This window comes from Myotis myotis, unplaced genomic scaffold (genome assembly GCF_014108235.1).
Source record: "Myotis myotis isolate mMyoMyo1 unplaced genomic scaffold, mMyoMyo1.p scaffold_m19_p_12, whole genome shotgun sequence".
Taxonomy (NCBI): domain Eukaryota; kingdom Metazoa; phylum Chordata; class Mammalia; order Chiroptera; family Vespertilionidae; genus Myotis; species Myotis myotis.
In genome coordinates this window covers 15,045,425-15,069,312 of record NW_023416316.1, presented here as the reverse complement: position 1 = coordinate 15,069,312, position 23,888 = coordinate 15,045,425, and the positions used below count along the sequence as shown (strand labels likewise).

General features: G+C 40.0%; 1 protein-coding gene across 1 annotated transcript; it reads right to left on the bottom strand.

Moving 5' to 3' along the window:
• Positions 1 to 2,172: 2,172 nt before the first annotated feature.
• On the bottom strand, positions 2,173 to 15,333 carry LOC118667140 (olfactory receptor 1J4-like). The gene is made up of 2 exons (XM_036329930.1): positions 14,837 to 15,333; positions 2,173 to 3,115 (listed from the first exon to the last, which is right to left on the bottom strand). The coding sequence occupies exons 1-2, from the start codon at positions 15,331 to 15,333 to the stop codon at positions 2,173 to 2,175; spliced, it is 1,440 nt and encodes a 479-aa protein (XP_036185823.1).
• Between the last annotated feature and the right edge of the window lie 8,555 nt (positions 15,334 to 23,888).

Genomic DNA, 23,888 nt, shown 5'->3' with positions numbered 1-23,888 from the left:
CCTCTTTCCACACAAACCCCTATTGGATCTATTTATCTGGAGAACCTTGGCTAATACACCTACTATGACTGTAAGTACCCTACAAATATGGTCTCCTGATATCTCCAAACTTATCACCTACTATCCCTCCCCCACTCAGCCTTGTCCAGCTCCAGAGGCCCCCTTAATGTTCCTGCAATGGGCCAGGCACCATCTCACCTCAGAGTGTTTCAAGTTGCTGATTTCATGCTTGGAATGCTTTTCCTCAGATATGCCCATGGCTCACTTACCTATCCTCACTAAGGTCTTTGTTTGGGTGTTACTTCTCCAATGAGCTCTACTTGGGCCACACAATGTAAATTAAAAACCCTGACCACACCACTCTGATTCCCCCCTTTTTTCAATTGCAGTTGACATTCAATGTTATATTCATTTCAGGTGCACAGCTTAGTAGTTAGACATTTATATAACTTACAAAATGGTCCTCCTGAGAAGTCCAGTACCCGTTGACACTATACATAGATCTTACAATATTATTGACCGCATTCCCTAAGATGTACTTTATATCCTGTGACTATTCTATAACTACCAATTAATACTTCTTAATACTTCACCTTTTTCAGCCATCCTCCCACCCCCCTCCCATCTGGCAAACATCAGTTTGTTCTCTGTATCTATGAGTTTACTTCTGTTTTGTTTGTTCGTTTATTCTCTCTTTTTTTAGATTCTACATATAACTAAAATCATATGGTATTTATCCTTTCCTGTCTGACTTATTTCACTCTGCACAATACCTTCTAGATCCACCCACATTGTTGCAGATGGAAATATTTCATTTTTTTGATAGGCATTTTGCTCCCCCTTTCTATACTTCCTTTATTCATGGCAGTTTTTACCTACAAACAAAACTTAGAATTTATTTCTTTTATTTCAGATTCAGACCCATCTCATGTAGAGCTGAGATTCCAATAAAGAAACAATGACAATAAAGGGAATTAGTAAAGCTATGATGTGTTAGAAGATTAAAAACTGCTCTGGAGAAAGAGGAGCATGAAAGTGGGGTCAGGAGGGTTGGAATATACATCCTATGTGGGGATGGGGTGTCTTTAAAAAAACCTGATATTGCAGAACTTAGACAATCACCTGGCATATCATAGTCTCTAATAAATGTTTTTACATGCGTGAATTATGAATTCATGCATTTAGCTTTCCCCTATTAGAAGTGGGAGCTCTCAATTTGGGAATAAGACAATAATCATTTCATGGACTAACATTAATCAGACAGAGATAGCCTATTCTCACCACAGAAATCCAACTCAGAGGCAAAAATTGCAGTCTTCCTAGAATGTGGTCCCTGGTTAAGTTCTTGTCACAGGCAGAATCAAATTAAAGTTTATTTAGGTTTTAGAAAAACATCAAAAGCACTTTATTAACTACTACATTAAAAGGTATAGCATTCCAGGCTTTATTAAACAAAACATTAGAAACTTTACTGAATATTTGTAGCTTTGGAAAACAATAGATAAGAGAGAGGAAATGAAGTGATTTATATCTCATTTACTCTGACAGACAGAAACTGTGAATTATAATTAAAAGCCATATTGCCTAATCTTGAGGTTTTTTTCTAACCTATGAAAACAATATTTCACAAAACGTAAACTGGCTCTGATTCAGGGTCCAATTGTTCATTTCCTTATAGACAAAGTAAGTACCATAAACAGACATAAGAATTCTGACCAGGTGTCACCTAACAGTTAGAAAATCAGGGCCTGAGAAGGTACAGCCATATTTCACACCTTAATTTAGCTTGAAGCCAAGCTGGTGTTATCTTTTAAAAGGAAGCATAACATGCCAGTGTCATTTTCCTTATGAGAAAGATGGTTGGTTTTTTGTGATCTTAGCAAGTCCTTAATGTCCCTTCAGGAAGATAAGCTAATAACGCAAACTATTTAGAAAGATCAATCCAAGCCTGACTAATCAAGAGTTTGAAAACTACAGGATGAGTGTGTGTTGTGGGCAGTGCCATATTTTGATCATGAGAGAATAAATGGACAGAAGATATGACTAAATTAAAAGGGATTAGATCCAATAAGATCCGTGGGGAGGATGCTAGAGACATGGGTGGTCAACACACCATTTTACAGGATTTTCGACAAGGTCAATGTGTGAAATAAGAACACGATCAGATAATTCTCACTTGGCAACAAGGACACTGTTTCTGAAGAGAATCCCCAGAGCCAATTTCATGTCTTTGTTTCTCAGGCTATAGATGAAGGGGTTCAGCATGGGGGTCACCACTGTATACATCAGAGAGGCAATCATGTCTTTGTCATTGGAGTTGTTTGACGAGGAGGAAAAGTACAGAACCATAATTGTTCCATAGAAGAGAGACACCACACACAGGTGGGAGCCACAGGTGGACAAGGCTTTGCAGATCCCTTTGGTAGAGGGGACCCTCAGGATGGAAGCTGCAATGTGGCCATAGGAGGTCAGGATGCCACTCAATGGAAAAATGACAACTACAGCCCCTGCAGTGAATATGACCAGCTCATTGACAGAGGTGTTTGAACAAGACAGCTTGAGTAGACTAGGGAGGCTACAGAAAAAGTGCCGAATGATGTTGTCAGCACAGAAGGATAGCCGGACCAAGAGGAGGGTATGCAACAGGGCACTGCTACAGGAGAGAATCCAGGAGCCAGCCACCAATAGCACACACAGCCCCTCCCTCATGATGATGATGTAGTGTAGAGGGTGACAAATGGCCATGTACCTGTCATATGCCATCACTGCCAGAAGGAGATTATCAACACAACCAAAAAGTATATAAAAATACATCTGTGAAATACACCCTGGGTAAGAAATGCGGAGGTGCTGAATCTGTATGTTCATGAGCATCTTAGGGACAATGACAGATGAAAAGGAGACATCAGAGAAGGCCAAGTGGCTGAGGAAGAAGTACATGGGCGTGTACAGGCGAGAGTCCAGCCTGATGAGCAGGATGACGAGCAGGTTGCCCAGCACCGTGGTCAGGTACATGCCCAGGAACAGGGTGAAGAACACGCCCTGCTGCCCTGGTGGGATGGGGAGCCCCAGGAGGAGGAACTGGGACACGCTGCTCTGGTTCTCAGGCCTCATGCTGCTCTTCTGTCTGCTGGGGATGAAGAAGGGTTGGGAGTCTCAGGACCTAGAAAGGACAACCAGGACCATCCACAATTGCATGAGCCAATTCCTTAAAATCTCATACTGTCATTTTCTGGGAAAACCATTAATTTTTAAATACTTTCATATTTCTCACACCTATGCGTGTGTGAATCTTCCCTCTAATACAATCTGGCTCCAGGAAAACACTGAACCCCCAAATAGTCAACAAGACCTCACCACACAGAAGCAAGAGGGAGTTCACCGTTTTATTAAACCATTACTTTTAACATCAAGTCTATGTTGGGACCTCTACTAAGGACTGAGATGCAGCAGAGACAAGAGAAGCAAGGTGCCCACTTCTATGAATTTACATCTTTTTTTATTTTTGACTTTTAATTTCTTTATTGATTAAGGTGTTACATATGTGTCCTTATGAGTTTACATATTGATGAGCATGGAGGGATAATTTCTACATCAGGCCAGAGCCAAGCCATAATAATTCACTGTGACAGAAACAGAAGATGAACCCTGGAAAAGTGGTGTCAGTTTTTTTGTGCCTTAAGGTAATATGAGACTCTAGTGCTCAGTTGGCATTTTGGAGGGTTGTCACCCTCCTCCTATGAACCTGCTGGGTCCCATTACCCTCAGCTTTAAACTCAGGGACAGTCTGGAAATGGGTGGCTATTGAAAGCCACTTGATGCCAGAATAGCTCCAAAACAGAATAGTCCACAAACTGTCTTTCATAATCATGCTGAACATTTAGATGAACCTTTGGGTACCAGCTACAGACTTTACCTACATCTCCTAATTAATTCCACATGTCAGCCTTACTTTCCCAAATTTTAAAACCTCTTCACAGCTGCTCTAAGAATTTGTATTCTTTGACCTATTTTAGTTTTTAAGAAATATAAACATAAATGACACAAATTCTGTAGGCACACAGCAGTACAGCAGGGACAGAATGGCGCTCAAATACGTGTGTGTATATTAGTATCTATTACATATGTGATATGTTTATAACTTGACATATATGTATTACCATTTTCTATAAATTAAAAATCACCAAGTATTAGCTACTTCATGGGGTTCAGTCTAATATGTCTGTGTGATCAGAACCCATGCTCTTAACTGTTACACAGGGAAACTTCCTTTTTTTTTTGCTTAGGAGCCAAACACAGTGTATCATTTTAGAGCTGTGAGGACCCAGAGTTGTCCAAAAACTTTTTATTCCCTTTACTAGATAATTTTAGTCCTTCATATTTATTTAATTTCCAACTGACAAAGAATTCTCAAATACATTAGGTCTATTTATGTAATAACTATTTACTGAGGGCCTCTGTGAGATTCACAAAACTTGTGTCATTTTTTCCATTTTATAGATGTGAAAGTGAGACCAATGTTTTATATACCTTCCCGGGTCTCATCACTATTTAATGGTAATTCTGCCCAATACCTTCACACTCATGATGCCTGGAGTTTATGGTTGTTTGTTTGTTTGTTTCCCTGGGATGTTTAGTAAAAGTAAAGAAGAGGTTGGAAAATCCTGAGTAACTCAGTCACACTCAGGTAAATAAAAATGATAGCAGATCCATTTCAAGAAACAGGGTGTTGCTTAGAATTTGAGTATCTTAGGTAATGGTGCCCCAGAAGGAGGACACTTTAGGAAATACTTGAGTCATGGATACAGATCACACGCGCACACACACACACACACACACACACACACACACACACTGCTGATTTGAGGATTTCAGTGAACTGTGATCATGTCCCCATCCTAAGGGAAGGATAGCCAACATGGGGTTCAGCTCATAAACACTCATATACATATACACATTTAATAATTAACACACAAAGTTGGACATACACAACATACAATGATGCACCAGTCACCCCAAAACACACATGCACATCAACACACCTGCTTCATAACACACCTGGTAAACCTCAACTCACCACATATATGTAACTCAAATACTATACACAATTCACCAAAAACACACACGTTCACAAACAATTCAAAAATCTTGCAAGAAATACACATCACAACACATATGCACACCCAGCCACACTCACTACAACAGTGTACACTCTCCTATTAATGAGAGGCATGCTGTCCCCCTTCTGGTCATTCCCTTCCTGGGGAAGGCAGTCAGTATGGGGCAGTTAAGCCTACTCAGTCATAGGCAGTCGTTAAACCACCACCAACACTCATCCATGTGGTTACACACAGATGGTGACATACACACAGAGAAAACCAAATAACACACCTTCCAGCTCTGACACATGAGTGTCTCACCCACAGGCCCAGCTCACATGTGCATCACAACACACTGTTGAGCAGAGGTCTGAGCCTCTCTAACATGACCTTGGTTCCTTGTGAGATCAGCAACTTCTTGTCCAGCAGCAGAAACAACAGTCTCACTCCTGGTGCTTAGCTGTGATGCCAGTATTCACAGTCACAGACTTGAATCAGGAATCCCAACCACATGCCAAGAGGCTGATAACTTGGTCTACATGCACTAAAACAAGACTGAATCAGATTCATAGTACATACACACATGCAACTATCAAACAGTATGTACACAAGCATATACAATACATATACACACACATTGGTGGACTCAGAGTCTCACACATGAACCCACTAGCACACAGGCAGATCCATCACCAAGTGCAGATTTCCAGCTCTTCTCACCTGGGCTCATCATTGGTGAGTTCAGACACCTTCTGCTCCACGCTGTCGCCCATCTCCTCAGTTTTTCTTCAGGAGACCTAATGTCCTGACACACAGAAGCAATATCTGTGGCCTTGGCACTTCTACTGACTTTCATTTTCCTCAACCAGCTCCATAGAAATGAGTCCACAGATGACACTTAACTGCTAATGAGAGACTGCAACCAAGTCCTCAAGCTTGTGGCTGATTTCTGACTGCCCTTTGGGAGCTGTGTGTCCAAAAGCCAGAGGGACTGGAGTCCTAGGGGACAGTGTCCCTGATTCCAGTCATGCCCTGGACGCCTTTCTTCTTGGGCATTGTTCCAGCTGGGAGATTGGATTTTTCAACTTTCTATTTTGATATTATTTTAAAGATATAGAAAAGATGTAATAATAATATTAAGAATTCCTGGACAAAGAATTCAGCCATATTCCCTAATGGTTAACATTTTACTACGTTTACCTTCTGTGTATGTATATGTATGTATGTATGTATGCATGTTTGTATGTATATTTCAGGCTTAGATTTATAGCTGATATACCACAGTGCATATTATCAGAAGGCATATGGTAATGTTTCCAAAAGCTAGTGTTATTATCCTTTTTAAACAAATTTTCAAATTTTATTTATTTTTTATCGTTTAAAGCATTACATATGTCCCCTTTCCCCTCTCCATTAACCCTTCTAGCCCACCCACACTCCCCACCCCAGACATTTACCACACTACTGTCTGTGGTGGATTATGCATATATACATACAGGTCCTTGGGTTGATCTCTTCCCAACCACCCATCATCACCTTCCCTCTGAGATTTTACAGTGTGTGCTAGGCTTCTATGTCTCTGGATTTATTTTGTTTATTACATTCCACATATGAGTGAGATTATGTGATACTTATCTTTCTCTGACTGGCTTGTTTCTCTTAGCATCATTACTCTTCAGGTCCATCCATGCTGTTGCAAATGGTAAGAGTTCCTTCTTTTTCTTTTACATTATTATCTTTTTATTGTTTTTGTAATGACAGTGACAATAATTCCCAAGCATTAAAAATATATACACAGTTTATGTTTTCTTTCTTTTTTTGTATTTGCCTGCTGATTTTGCCTTAAAATATTTAGAGTTCAACATATTACCTTTATATTTTATGCAAGAGTTCCTATTTAAATCTAAACCTCAATCTCTACCACTTGTTCAGCTCTACTTCTATGCAGAAGACAATCTTTGGGGTCTGAGGTATTTTCTCTTTTTTAAATTCTTTATTGCTTAAAGTATTACATATAGTATTACATATGTCTACTTTTTTCTTCATTAACCTCTCCCTGGCCACTCCACCTCTCAGCACATACCCTCAACCCCTTAGTATCTGTGTCCATTGGTTATGCTTATATGCATGCATATAAGTCCCCTTTGGTTGATTTCTTCCCCCAACCCCTGCCTTCCATCTGAAGTTTGACGGTTTGTTCAATGCTTCTCAGACTCTGGATCTATTTTTGTTCATGAGTTTATGTTGTTCATTATGTTCCATGTATGAGTGAGATCATGTGATATTTATCTTTCTCTGACTGGCTTCTTTTGCTTAGCATAATGCTCTCCAGTTCCATCCATTCTATTGTGAATGGTAAGTGTTCTTTCTTTTTTTCAGCAGCGTAGTATTCCATTGTGTAGATGTACCACAGTTTTTTAATCCACTCATCTGCTGATGGGCACTTAGGCTGTTTCCAAATCTTAGCTATTGTAAATTGTGTTGCTATGAACATAGGGATTCCATATATCCTTTCTGATTGGTGTTTCTGATTTCTTGGGATATATTTCTAGAAGTGGCATTACTGGGTCAAATGGGAGTTCCATTTTTAATTTTTTGAGGAAACTCCATACTGTTTTCCACAGTGGCTGCACCAGTCTTCATTCCCACCAGCAGTTCATGAGGGTTCCTTTTTCTCCACATCCTCGCCAGCACTTGTCATTTGTTCATTTGTTGATGATAGCCAGTCTGACAGGTGTGAGATGGTACCTCATTGTTGTTTTGATTTGCATCTCTCGGATATTTAGTGATGTTGAGCATGTTTTCATATGTCTCTTGGCCTTCTGTATGTCCATTTTCAAAAAGTGTCTATTTAAGCCCTTTGTCCATTTTTGATTGGATTGTTTATCTTCTTTTTGTTAAGATGTATGATTTCCCTATAAATTTTGGAGATTAGGCCCTTATAGGATATAACATTGGCAGATATGTTCTCCCATGCAGTGGGCTCTCTTGTTGTTTTGTTGATGGTTTCTTTTGGTGTGCAGAAGCTTTTTATTTTGATATAGTCCCATTTGCTTATTTTCTTCTTAGTTTCCATTGCCCCAGGAGCTGTATCAGTAAAGATATTACTACAACATATGTCTGATGTTTTGCTACCTGTGGATTCTTCTAAGATTTTTATGGTTTTCTGTCTTACTTTTAAGTCTTTCATCCATTTTGAGTTTATTTTTGTTTATGGTGTAAGTTGGTCGTCTAGTTTCATTTTTTTGCATATATCTGACCAATTTTCCCAACATCATTTATTGAAGAGACTGTCTTTTTTTTCTGTATTCACATGGTTTATTTTAAACACTAAATACACACATATATTTTTATTGCCTAAAGTTTTACATATGTCTCCTTTTTCCCCAATTGACCCCCAGCCCCCAGCCATTCCCACCCCGGGCAAGCCCCCATCACCCCAGTGTCTGTGTCCATTGGTTATGTTAATACGCATGCATACAAGTCCTTTGGTTGCTCTCTAACCCCCCCGCTCCCCTACCATTTGTCTCTGGATCTATTCTTGTTCATCAAATTATGTTGATCATTATATCCCACATATGAGTGAGATCATGTGGTATTTATCTTTCTCCGACTGGCTTATTTTGCTTAGCATAATGCTCTCCAGGTCCATCCATGCTGTTGCAAATGGTAAAAGTTTCTTCTTTTTTATAGAGGCATAGTTTTTCATTGTGTAGATGTATCATAGGTTTTTAAACCATTCATCTGCTGATGGGCACTTAGGTTGTTTTCAAATCTTAGCTATTGTAAATTGTGCTGCTATAAACATAGGAGTGCATATATTCTTTCTGACTGGTGTTTCTGGTTTCTTGGGATATAGTCCTAGGAGTGAATTGCTGGGTCAAATGGAAGTTCCATTTTTAACTTTTTGAGGAAACTTTATACTGTCTTCCACAGTGGCTGCACTAGTCTGCATTCCCACCAGCAGTACATGAGGGTTCCTTTTTCTCTGCATCCTCACCAACACTTGTCATTTGTTGATTTGTTGATGATAGCCATTCTGACAGACGTGTGATGGTATCTCATTGTCATTATGATTTGCATCTCTCAGATGATTAGTCACTTTGAGCATGTTGTCATATGTCTCTTGGCCTTCTGTATGTCCACTTTCAAAAAGTGTCTATTTAAGTCCTTTGCCCATTTTTTGATTGGATGGTTCATCTTCCTTTTGTTAAGATGTATGATTTCCCTATAAGTTTTGGAGATTAGGCCCTTATAGGATATAACATTGGCAAATATGTTCTCCCATGCAGTGGGCTCTCTTGTTGTTTTGTTGATGGTTTCTTTTGCTGTGCAGAAGCTTTTTATTTTGATACTAGAGGCCTGGTACACAAAAATCATGCATGGGGTGGGGGGCTCCCTCAGCCCGGCCTGTACCCTCTCCAATCTGGGACCCCTCAGACATCCCTTTTGCAATCCAGGATCGCTGGCCCCTAACTGCTCTCTTGCCAGCCTGCCTGATCACCCCTAACCACCTCTGCCTGCCAGCCTGGTCACTCCTAACTGCCCTCCCCTGCTGGCCTGGTCACTCCTAACTGCCCTCCTCTGATGGCCTGGTTGCCCCTAACTGCCCTCCCCTGCCAGCCTGATAGCCCCAAACTGCCTCTGCCTTGGCCATCACCACCATGGTTTTGTCCTGAAGGACGTCTGGATGGATGTCCGGTCTAGTTAGCATATTACCCTTTTATTAGTATAGATAGTCCCATTTGTTTATTTTCTCCTTTACTGATACTGCCCTAGGAGCTGTATCAGTAAAAATATTGCTATGACATATGTCTGATATTTTGCTTACTATGGATTTTCTAAGATTTTACGGTTTCCCTTCTTACATTTAAGTCCTTTGTTAATTTTGAGTTTATTTTTGTGTATGGTGTAAATTGGTCTAGTTTCATTTTTTTGCATGTATCTGTCCAATTTTACCAACACCATTTATTGAAGAGACTATCTTGACTCCATTGTATGCTCTTGCCTCCTTTGTCAAATATTAATTGAGCATAATGGCTTGGGTCGATTTCTGGGATCTCTGTTTGATTCCATTGGTCTATATGTCTGTTCTTGTGCCAGTGCTAGGCAGTTTTGAGAACAGTGGCTTTGCAATATAGTTTGATATCTGGTATTGTGATCCCTCCAACTTTGTTCTTCTTTCTCGAGATTACTGTGCCTATTTAGGGTCTTTTTTTTTTATTCCATATGAATTTTTGGAGAGTTTGTTCTAGGTCTGTGAAATATGCTGTTGGTATTGTAATAGGGATTGCAGGAAATCTATAGACTGCTTTGGGTAGTATGGACATTTTAATGATGATTCTACCAATCCATGATCACAGTATATTCTTCCATTTGTTTATGTCTTCCTCTATCTCTTTTTTCAACACCTTCTAGTTTTCAGAGTAGAGGACTTTTACCTTCTTGTTTAGGTTTATTTCTAAGTATCTTTTAAAAAAATTTATCTTTTTTTTGCTATGGTAAATGTGATAATCTGAAAGATGCAAATCAAAACAACAATGAGATACCATCTCCCACGTGTCAGAATGGCTATCTGGCTATCATCAACAAATCAATAAACAACAAATGTTAGCAAGGATGTAGAGAAAAAGGAAACCTAGTACACTGCTGATGGGAATGAAAAGTGGTGCAGACTCGGAGGAAAACAGTATGGAGTTTCCTCAAAAAATTAAAAATGGGACTCCCATTTGACCCAGTAATACCACTTCTAGGAATATATCCTAAGAATTAAGAAACACCAATCAGAAAGAATATACACATCCCTATGTTCATAACAGGGCAATTTACAATAGCTAAGATTTGGAAACAGTTTAAGTGCCCATCAGTGATGAGTGGATTAAAAAACTGTGGTACATCTACACGATGGAATACTATGCTGCTGTAAAACAGAAGGAACTCTTACCATTTGCAACAGCATGGATGGACCTGGAGAGCATTATGCTAAGCGAAATAAGCCAGTGTGAGAAAGATAAGTATCATATGACCTCACTCATATGTGGAATCTAATGAACAATGTAAACTGATAAACAAAAATAGACCCAGAGACATAGAAACATCGAACAGACTATCAAACGTCAGAGGGAAGTTATGGTAGGGTTGGAGGGGAAAAGATCAACAAATGAACTCATATTTGTATATGCATAACCTATGGACACAGACTATAGAGTGGCAAAGGCCAGGGGTAGGGGGCAGGGGCAGGATGGGAGAAGTCAATGGGGGAAAATGGGGACATTTTTAATACTTTCAACAATAAAGATTATATATATGTTATCTTTAATATGTATGTTATTTTTTAAAAAATTACATAGGAATAAATTTAAACAATGGTGTAAAAGACCCATACTAGGAAATTATAAGACACTGAAGAAAGAAATTGGAGATACAAATATGTGGAAGCATGTACTGTGTTTATGGATAGGAGGAATTACCATCGTTAAAATGTCCATTGTACCTAAAACAATCTGTAGATTCAATGCAATTCTTACCTGGGTACGAATAGCCTATTTCACAGAACTGAAACAATATTTCAAAAATTCATATGGAACCACAAAAGACCCTGAATAGCCATAGCAAACTTGAGAAAGAAGAGCACAGTTTGAGGAATCACACTACCTAATATCAAACTATACTACAAGGTCATAGTAATGCAAACAGCATGGTACTGGCATAAAAACAGACATATAAATCCATGGTACAGAATAGAGTCCAGAAATAAACCTACTCCTATATGTTCAATTAACATTCACCAAAGTAGGTAAGAACATACAATGGGGTAAAGACAGTATATTCGATAAATGGTGTTGGAAAAATTGGACAGATATGTTCAAAAGAATGAAATTAAACCACCCACTTACACAATACACAAGAATAAATTCAAAATGGATTAAAGACTTAAATGTAAGACTCAAACCATAAAAATTTTAGAAGAACACATTGCCAGTAAAGTCTCAGAGATTTCTTGTAGCACTGTATTTTCTGATATATCTCCACAAGGGAGAGGAAAAAATAAATGATGGGATTACATCCAATAAAAGGTTTTTGCACAGCAAAGGAAACCATCAGAAAAATGAAAAGACAACCCACTGAATGAGATAACATATTCACCAATGATATATTGATAAAGGGTTAATATCCAAAATGTCTAAAGAATTCATGTAACTCAACACCCCAAAACACAAAAAATCCAATTAAAAAATGGAAACAGGACCTGCTTAGACACTTTGCAAAGAGAACATGTAGATGACTTATAGAAATATGAAAAGATGCTAAATGTCACCAATCAGCAGCGAAATGCAAATGAAAACCATAATGAGAGATCACCTCACACCTACCAGAATGGCTATCATCAATGAACAACTAAGAAATGCTGGCAAGACATGGAGAAAAGGAACCCTTGTGCACTATTAGTGGGAATGCAGATTGGTGCAACCACTGTGAAAAACAGTATGGAGTTTCTTCAAAAAATTAAAAATGGAACTTACTTTTGACTCAGTGATTTACTTCTGGGAATATATCCAAAGAAACCTGAATCGCTGATTTGAAATAATATATGCACTCCAATGTACATTGCAGCACTATTTACAATAGCCAAGATTTGGAAGTAGCCTAAGTGCCCAGCAGTAGATGAGTGGATAAAAATGCTGTGGTACAAATTTTTCTCTGAGTTGCTTATTTCAGCAAAAAAAAAACCCCAGTAGACACTGACAATAGTATGGTGATTGCTAGGGAGCAGGCTGCATGGGGGAAAATGGAAGAGGAAATAGGTGTGATAGATGGTGATGGAAAGAGACTTGTGTTTGTGAACACATAATAGAGTGTACAGATTATGTATTGTGGAATTGTGCATCTGAAACCAGTATAACTTTGTTAACCAGTGTCACTCCAATAAATTCAATAGAAAGGGAAAGGAAGCCATGGAACATTTATACCAGCTGTGGGCAAACTACGGCCCACGGGCCGGATCCAGCCCGTTCTCGGCTGTTCAATCCAGGCCGCAGAGCCGAAAGAGCAGAGGGTTCTCTTGCTCTCCCCTCCGCTCCTTCACCAGCAGCAGTGTTAACATGGCAACGTCGGGAAACACAGCTGCAGCTCCTTCTTCTGTCCAATTTAAGGCCCTCGAGTCAAAAAGTTTGCCCACCCCTGATTTATACAAAGGAATACTGCTTGGCCATAAAAAATAAGAAAATCTTACCTTTTGCAACAGCATGGATGGAACTTGTGATTATTATGCAAAGCAAAATAAGCCAGTTATAGAAAGACAAACATCATATTATTTCACATATATATTGTCTTTAATGAACAGAATACAAGCTCACTCATAGATACAGAAAACAGACTGATAGCTGTTAGAGGGAAAGGGTGTTGGGGGGCTGGGTGAACAAGTTGAAGGGATTAAACAAAAAAAATCCCACAATTCATAGACAGAGACAACAATATGGTTATTACCAGAAGAAAGGGGGAGGAGGAGTAGAAGAAGGTAAAGGGAAGATAAATGGTGACAGAAGGAGACCTGAATTTGGGTGGTGAACACACAATCTATGTAATAAAAACCTAAGCGACCCTTATAGTGGAACGACCAGAACGACCAGTCGCTATGATGTGCCCTGACCACCAGGGGGAAGATGCTGAACACAGGAGCTGACCCCTGGTGGTTAGTGCACTTCCACAGGGGGAGCGCTGCTGAGCCAGAAGCTCACAGATGGCGAGCGCTGCAGTGGTGGTGAGAGCCACTCTTGCCTCTGCAGCAGCACTAAGGAGCAGCGGGCAGTTGGGCTGTAAGGAGCAAGGGGTCCTGGACTGCAAGAGGGATGTCCAACTGCTGGCTTAGGTCCACCCCTTGGGGTGTGGGCCTAAGCTGTTAGTCGAACATTCCCTGAGGGCTCCCGGGCTGCCAGAGGGATGTCTGACTGATAGCTTAGGCCCATTACCCCCTTACCCCCATGGGAGCAGGCCTAAGTCAGCAGGTGGACATCCCCTGAGGAATCCCGGACTGCAAGAGGGTGCAGATCGGGATGAGGGACCCCCACCATAGTGCACAAATTTTCATGCACCAGGCCTTATAAGAGATGATGGACAAGCGCAAAACAATAATGAATTATTAACAATCCAAGTGGCAAATATGACGTAGTTGACATGTTAACAACATTTGTACATGACAACAGAATGTATATTCTATTAATGTTATATGGAAATGTCAACCATAAATAATTTTAGATATATCTCCCTGTGCTCCTGACTGCAACAAGAGAATCTAGTGATTGCCACTTTAAAAAGTTACTCTATTCATACACATCTTTAGAGCCTGTTTGATATCTCTGCTCCTCAGGCTGTAGATGAAGGGGTTCAGCATGGGGGTAACTACTGTATACATGACAGAAGCAATTATGTCCTTGGAATCCCACGATGAGGAGAAAAAGTAAACACCAGCAAGTGTCCCGTAGTATAAAGACACCACAAAGAGATGGGAGCCACAGGTAGAAAAGGCTTTATAGAGTCTCTTAGTGGAGGGGACCCTCAGGATGATAGTTCCTATACAGATATATGAGCCCAAGACAATGCTCAATGGCAGGAAGTAAAGCATTCCTCCCTCAGTGAATATTACCAGATTATTGAGGGAGATGTCTGAGCAGCTCAGCTTCAGGAGCACAGTGAGGTCACAGAAGAAGTGGGTGATGGTATTGTCAGTACAAAAGGACAGTGGGACCAAGAGGAGGGTATGAAAAAGAGCATGGGCACAGGCAACCATCCAGGAGCCAGCCACCAGCAACGTGCACAGTGCCTGACTCATGATTGTGGAATAGTGCAGAGGGTGACAGATGGCCACGTACCTGTCATATGCCATCACAGCCAAAAGGAAGTTGTCAAGAGAACCAAAAACTATGAAAAAATACAACTGAGAAATGCATCCCCCATAGGGGATGGATTGTTGCCAAGTCTGCATGTTCATGAGCATCTTAGGGACAATGACAGAGGAGAGAGAAATGTCAGAGAAGGCCAAGTGGCTGAGGAAGAAGTACATGGGCGTGTGCAGGCGAGAGTCCAGCCTGATGAGCAGGATGATGAGCAGGTTGCCCAGCACCGTGGTCAGGTACATGCCCAGGAACAGGGTGAAGAACATGCCTTGCTGCCCTGGCAGGATGGGGAGCCCCAGGAGGAGGAACTGGGACACGCTGCTCTGGTTCTCAGGCCTCATGCTGCTCTTCTCTCTGCTGGGGATGTAGAAGGTGTGGGAATCTCAGGAGCCTCGAAAGAATGGCCAGGACCATCACATCTCATACTGCCATTCTCTATGAAAACCACCTTAAAATACTTTCATATTAATTCCACACACCTATGGGTGTATACATCTTCCCTCTATTGCAGTCTGGATCCAGGAAAACTTTGGTCCCCCATGTTGTAGTTAACAAGACCTTATCACACAGAAGCTAGAGGGGGTTCGCTGTTTTGTTCAACCATTACTTTTAGCATCAATTCTTTGTCAGGACCTCAACTAAGGACTGAGATGCAGCAGTGAACAAGAAAAGCAAGGTGCCCACTTCTATGAGATTAGGTCTTGATGAGCATGGAGGGCTCATTTCTACACCAGGCCAGAGACAAACCATAATGAGTCACTGTGGCAGGAATGGAAGGTGAGCTCCTGCAAAGTGGTGTCAGTTGTTTGCCTGAAAGTAACGTCAGACTCCAGTGCAGAGTGGGCGTTGTTGGAATATTATCATACTCCTCCTGTGAACCTGCCTGGTCCCATTAACCCACAGCTAATGTAAACCCAGGCACAGTCTAGAAATGGGTGGCCATTGAAAGCCACTGGATGCCAGAATAGCTCTAAAACAGAATAGTCCACAAATTATATTTCATAATAATGCTGAGCTATTTGGTGAGCATAGGGACCTCACCCACCTTTTTTAATTAAAACCACTCACCAGTCTTACATTCTCAGATTTAAAAAAAATATATATATTTTTATTGATTTCATGGATTAAGGGAGAGGAGAGAGATAAAAACATCAATGATGAGAGAGAATCATTGCCTCCTCCACCCGCCCCCCCCCCCCAACTGTGGATCAAACCCACAAACCAGGCATGTGCCCTCACAGGGAATTAAACTGTGACCTCATGGTTCATAGGTCAATGCTCAACCACTGAGCCAACACAGCCAGGCACATTCCCAGATTTTATAACCTCTTCACAGCTGTACTAAGAATTTTATGTTCTTTCACCTATTTTAGCTTTTAAGAAATAGAAAAATAAGTGTCACAGATTCTGTAGTCACACTATACCTTAGGGGACAGAAGGGCACATATACTCTTGTGTGCATATCTGTATCTAAATATATGTGACATAATGTTATAATGATATATATATATGTATTATCATTTCCTATATATTAAAAAATTCCAGGTATTAGCTACTTTTTCGGGTTTCGTCTAATATATCTTTGTGATCAGACCCCTGCTCTTAAGCATTACACATGGAAATTTCCCTTTTCTTGCTTAAGGGAGGCAAGAACAATGTGTTATTTTAGAGTTGTGAGGACCAAAAGATGTCCAAACTTCTTAGTCCTCTACCTAGATAATTTCATTTCTTCATATTTATATTCTTTCCAGCTGGTAATAAATTCTCAAATACATTAACTTTATTTATACAATAGATATTTACTGAGAGGCTCTGTAAGATTCACAGAAACAAGAAAACTGAGGCCAAAAATTTATGTAACTTTCCCTAGCTGGTTTGGCTCAGTGATAGAGCGTTGGCCTGCAGACTGAAGGGTCCCAGGTTCAATACTGGTCAAGGGCAGGTACCTTGGTTGCAGGCTCCTTCCCAGTCCGGGCCCTGATTGGGGTGCATGCAGGAGGCAACCAATTGATATGTTTTTCTCATATCAATATTTCTCTCTATCTTTCCATCTCTCTCTCACTCTCTCTAAAATCAATGGAAAAATATCCTCCAGTGAGGATTAAAAAAAGTTTATGTAACTTTCCCAAGGTCTCACTGCTATATGGTGGTGATTCTGCCCTATAACCTCACACAGCATGATACCTAGAGTTTATTTTGCCTTGATGTTTAATTAAGTAAAGAAGAGGTTGTATAATTATGATCAGTTACTCAGGTACATAAAAATGAGAACAGATTTGTTTCAAGAATCAAGGAGAGCCCTGGCTGGTTTGGCTCAGTGTATAGAATGTCGCCCTGGGGACTGAAGGGTCCCAGGTTCAATTCTGGTCAAGGGAACATGCTTGGGTTGTGGGCTTGATCCCCAGTAAGGGACGTGAGGTGACAGCTGATCAGTGATTCTTATCATTGATGTTTCAATCTCTCTCTCCCTCTATCTCTCTGAAATAAATAAAAATATATTTTTTTAAAAAAAAGAAGCAAGGAGAAGCTTTGAGTGTGGTTATCTCAGCTAATGATGCCCCAGTAGGAGGACACTTAAGGAAATTCTTGAGATCCTGAATGCAGATCACATACAGAAACGCACACCCACCACACACACACACACACACACACACACACACACACACACACAACTGATGTGAGGATTCCAGTCACCAATGCCCATATCCCCATCCTAAGGGAAGTATAGCCTATTCGTGATTCAGCACATGAACACCCATATACATGCATACAAATCATAAGTAACATACTAAGTGAGATAGGCACAACACTCACTGATGTACCATTCAGCCACAAACACACTAACGCACCTGAGTCATGACAACCTGGTAAAGACTCAACTCACCACATATACATAACTCAAACACTATACACACTCACCAAAAACACACAGGACCACAAACAATTCAAAAATCTCACAAGAAACACACACCAATAACACAGATGCTCACCCAGCCACACTGACTACAGCAAGCAGCACACATGCTCCAATTAATCAGAGACGTACTTACCCCCTTCTGACCATCCCTTCCCGGGAGGAGGGCAGTCAGCATGGAACAGTTAAGCCTCTTTAGTCACAGGCATTGTCATAAAACATCCCAATACCCCATGCACGTGATCACACACACGGTCACATACACAGAGAAAACCCCACAGCACACCTTCGTGCTCTCACACACGAGTGTGTCACCCACAGACACAGCTACTGGGTGTAGCAGCCCACACTGCTGAGCAGATGTCTGAGCCCTCTCTGACCTGACCTTGGTATCCGGTGAGGCGGGCATCTTTCTGTCCAGCAGCAGAGACAATATTATGATCACAGACATGACATGAATCACATGCCTGGTGGTGATAACTTGTACTGCATGTGCTAAAATAGGACTGTGGTTCATATACATAGTGCACACACACACACAACTATTAAATAGCATGTACACAAGCATACACAATACATGCAGAAACACAGTCATGGACACCGAGTCTCACACATGAACCCACTAGCACACAGGCAGATCCATCACCCAAGGCAGATCTCCAGCTCCTCTCACCTGGGCTCCTCATTGGTGAGTTCAGACACCTTCTGCTCCAGACTGTCGTCCATCTCCTCAGCTTTTCTTCAGAAGACCTAACATCAGACACACAGAAGCAATATCTGGGGCCTTGGCACTTCTACTGACTTTCCTTTTCCTTAACCAGCTCCAGAGAAATGAGTCCACAGATGACACTTAACTGCTAATGAGAGACTGCAGCCAAGTCCCCAAGCTTGTGGCTAATTTCTGGCTGCCCTTTGGGAGCTGTGTGTCCAAGAGCCAGAGGGACTCCAATGTCCCTGATTCCAGTCATGCCCTAGACGCCTTTCTTCTTGGACATTGTTCCAGTTGGGACAAAGGATATTTCCACTTTTTATTTGGAAATGATTTTAAAGATACAGAAAAGTTAAAAAATGATATCAAGAATTCCTTGAGAGGCGTTGCTCAGATTCCATAACGGTTAACATTTTACTATGTTTACCATTTGTTTGTTTGTATGTATGTATGTTTCAGGCTTTAATTCTCAGTGGATATACCACAGTGCATATTATTATAAGGTGTATGCTATTAATTTTTCCAATGACTAGTGTTTTTATTTATCTTCATTGGCTATGGTTTTATCTGCCAGGTTATCTACTATAAAGTTACAGTTTTTTTATAATTACTATTTTAACTTGTAATTAAAAGGTATAGTTTATGTAAATATTTTGATATTATATAAACATAACATTTTCCTCATTAAAAGTTCACCCACTCACTTTAATGATTCTTATATGACAAAATTACTGCAAATGTGGTAGTCAAATAGTGGAGTTTTATAAATTCTATAATTTCTTATTTTAGTTGTATTATATAAGAAGAACTTACCTTTATTGCCCACTCATTTGTATTTTTTTGTTTTTTGTTAATCCTTACCAGAGGATCTTTTCCCAGTGAGTTGAGATACAGTAGAATGGAGGGAAGGAGAAAAGGAGGCAGGGAGAGAGGGAAAGAGAGAGAGAGAGAAACATCAAGGAGGGACACATTGATGGTTGCCTCCTGAACGTGCTCCAAGCGGGTCCAGGGATCAATCCTGTAACCCTGATACATGCTCTTGACTGGGTATCGAACCCACCACCCTTTGATCCACCGGCCGAAGTTCTAATGATTTAGCCACACTGTCCAGGGATGCATATATTATTTCTGATTGGTGTTTTTGAATTCTTAGGATATATTCCCATAAGTTGGATCACTAGGTCAAAAGGCAGTGCCTTTTTTAATTTTTTGAGGAAACTCCATACTGTCTTCCACAGTGGCTGCACCAGTCTGGATTCCCATAAATAGTGAACTAGGGTTTCCTTTCTACACATCCTCACCAGTACTTGTTTGCTCACTTATCAATGATAGCTATTCCGCCAGGTGTAAAGTGATATCTCATTATCATTTTAATTTTCATCTCTCTGATAATTAAAGATGTTGAGCATCTTTTCATATGTCTATTGGCCATATGTATGTCTTCTTTAGAGAAGTGTCTTTTCAGGTCCTTTGCTTAATTTTTAACTTGATTGTTTGTGTTCATGTTGAGTTGTAGATGTTCTTTATATATATTTGGAAATTAACCCCTTATCAGATATATCATTAGCAAATATGTTCTCCCATACAGTGGGTTCCTTTTTCATTATGTTGATGGCTTCTTTTGCTGTGCTGAAGCTTTTTAGTTTGATTTAGTCTCATTTGTTTATTCTTTTCTCTGTTCCTTTTGCTCTAGGAGATAATATCAGCAAAAAAATTTGCTACGAACGATGTGTGAGATTTTATTGTCTATGTTTTCTTTTTTTTTAAAATATATTTTATTGATTTTTTACAGAGAGGAAGGGAGAGGGATAGAGAGTTAGAAACATCGATGAGAGAGAAACATCGATCAGCTGCCTCCTGCACACTCCCTACTGGGTATGTGCCCGCAACCAAGGTACATGCCCTTGACCAGAATCGAACCTGGGACCCTTGAGTCTGCAGGCTGACGCTCTATCCACTGAGCCAAACTGGTTAGGGCTGTCTATGTTCTCTTTTAGGATTTTTATGGTTTTGGACTTACATTTAAGTCTTTTATCCATTTTGAATTTGTTCTTGTGTCTGGTGTAATTTGGTGGTCTATTTTCATTTTTTTTGCATGTATCTGTCCAGTTTTCCCAACACTATTTGTTGAAGAGACTGTCTTTACTCCATTGTATGCTCTTGCCTCCTTTGTTAAATACTAATTGACCACAAAAATGTGGGTCATTTTTTGGACTCTGTTCTGTTCCATTGATCTATATGCCTGTTCTTATGTGAGTACAGGCTGCTTTGAATACTATGGCCTTGTAGTATAATTTGATATCTAGAACTGTGATATCTCCAACTTTGTTCTTCTTTCTCCAGATTGCAGAGGATATTTGGGGTCTTTTTTGGTTCCATATAAATTTTGGAAATATTTGTCCACACCTGTAGAATATGTCATTGGTATTTTCATAGGAATTGCGTAGAATTTATTGATTGCTTTAGCTAAGAGGGACATTTTAATAATGTTAATTATTCCAATCTATGAACATAGTGTAGGCTTTCACTTATTTTATGTCTTTCTCAGTTTCTTTCTTCACTGTCCTATAGTTTTCTGAGCACATGTCTTTTACCTCCTTGTTTAAATTTGTTCCCAAGTACCTTATTTTTTTTTTTTGTAGCAATAGTAAATGGGATAGTTTTCTTAGATTCTCTTTTGAATAGTTCTATATTGGTGTATAAATTGGTGCCACCAATTTCTGGATATTATTTTTGTATTCTGCTACTTTGCTGAATTCATGTATTAGTTCTAGTAGATTTCTGGTGAAGTTTTTAGGTTTTCTATGTACAATGTCATGTCACCTGCAAATAATAACAATTTTGCTTTCTCCTTTCCAATTTTGATGCCTTTTATTTCTTCTTTTTGTCTAAACTGGGACTTCCAGTACTATGTTGAAAAAGAGTGGTGAAAGTAGACATCCCTGTTTTATTGCTGATCTTAAAGAAAACACATATCATTTTTGCCTATTGAGTATTTTGTTGGCTGTGCATTTTTCATGTATGGCCTTATTTATCTTGAGGTATGATCGCTTCATTGCTACTTTGCTGATAGTTTATATCATAAATGGGTGCTGGATTTTATTGAATGCTTTTTTTGCATCTATAGATATGATCATGTGATTTTTATTTTTCATTTTGGTTGGGTGATGTATCACATTATTGATTTTCAAATATACCAATGTTTCTTCCATGGAGTAAATCCCATTTAATCATGGTGTATGGTCTTTGTAATACATTGTTGGATCCAGCTGGTAAAATTTTGTGAGGATTTTAGGATCTACGTTTTCCAGAGATACTGGCCTATAACTTTTTATTTTATTTTAGTGGCTTTATATAGTTCTGCAATTAAGATAATGCTGGCCTCATCAGAAAAGCTTGGAAGTCAGTTCTTCTTTGAATGTTTGGTAAAATGTGCCTGTGAAGCCATGCAGTCAAGAACTTTTGTTTGTCATTTTTAAAATTACTTTTTAAATTTTATTAGTTGTTATTGGTGTATTTAGTTTTTCTGATTCTTCCTGGTTGAATTTTGGTAGATTGTATGTTTCTAGGAATTTGCCCATTTCAGTTAGGTTGTCCAATTTGTTGGCATTTAATTTTTCATAGTCCTTTCACTCCTTCATGTTTTTGTGATGTCAGTTGTTAACTTCTCTTTCATTTCTTATTTTATTTATTTGGGTCCTCTTTCTCTTTTTTTAAATGAGTGTGTTTAATGGTTCACCAATCCTATCTAATAAAAGGGTAATATGCAAATCAACTGTCACTCCATCACAAATATGGCGGTGCCCATAACCACAAGATGTTGGCGCCCGGTCCTCTCAGCCTCGCCGGAGTCCCCATTCCAGGGGGGTGGGGGGCAGCCACTGAGAGTGGGCAGTGTGAGTGGCCTGGTAGAATGCTTGTTTTGTTGCCGCGGCCGCAGATGGGCCTCTGATCAGGCCGGGGAGCAGAACACTTGCATAAGAAGAGAAGGAACCTGCGAGCTGAGCAGAGTTGAGTGGCCCCCGCCTCCCAGGAAAGGTCAAGTCCAGGTGGCCAGAGGGTGGAGGGGGTGGAGGATAGTGTGACAGGAGGGGCTGGTGGTGGAGGCACAGGGGTGAAAGCCAGCTGAGAAAGAGGAAGGAAGCCCTTTATTGGAGTTCCTGAGACCAGGGAGGGAAATTGTTTGCATTTCTCAGCTGCGGATGGGCCTTTGGGCCGTGGAGGACCTCTGGGCAGTGGGCGCAAAGGGGCCAGGCCCGGCAGAGAGCTACTGGTGCACAGATTCATGCACAGGGCTACTAGTCTAGTTTATGTCTTCAAAAAACTAGTTTTTGGTTTCATTGATCTTCTGTTTTGATTTTTTTAGTCTCTGTCATTTATTTTCACTCAGATATTTATTATTTCCTTCTACTTACTCTTGGCTTCATTTGTTGTTCTTTTTTTTCTTATTATTAAATCTTTATTGTTCAGATTATTACAGTTGTTCCTCTTTTTTCCCCTCATAGCTCCCCTCCACCTGGTTTTCACCCCACCCTCTGCCCTAACCCACCCCCCACTGTCCTCATCCATAGTTGTATGGTTCTTCCAGTCTCTTCCCGCACCCCACACCCCTTTCCCCCTGAGAATTGTCAGTCCACTCCCTTTCTATGCCCCTAATTCTATTATATTCACCAGTTTATTCTGTTCATCAGATTTTTTTATTCGCTTGATTTTTAGATTCACTTGTTGATAGATATGTATTTGTTGTTCATAATTTTTATCTTTACCTTTTTCTTCTTCTTCCTCTTCTTAAAGAATACCTTTCAGCATTTCATATAATACTGGTTTGGTGGTGATGAACTCCTTTAGCTTTTTCTTATCTGTGAAGCTCTTTATCTGACCATCAATTCTGAATGATAGCTTTGCTGGATAAAGTAATCTTGGTTGTAGGTTCTTGCTATTCATCACTTTGAATATTTCTTGCCATTCCCTTCTGGCCTGCATAGTTTCTGTTGAGAAATCAGCTGGAAATCGTATGGGTACTCCCTTATAGGTAACTAACTATTTTTCTCTTGCTGCTTTTAAGATTCTCTCTTTGTCTTTTGCTCTTGGCATTTTAATTATGATGTGTCTTGGTGTGGTCCTCTTTGGATTCCTTTTGTTTGGGGTTCTCTGCGCTTCCTGGACTTGTAAGTCTATTCCTTTCACCAGGTAGGGGAAGTTTTCTGTCATTATTTCTTCAACTAGGTTTTCAATATCTTGCTCTCTCTTTTCTTCTGGCACCCCCATAATTC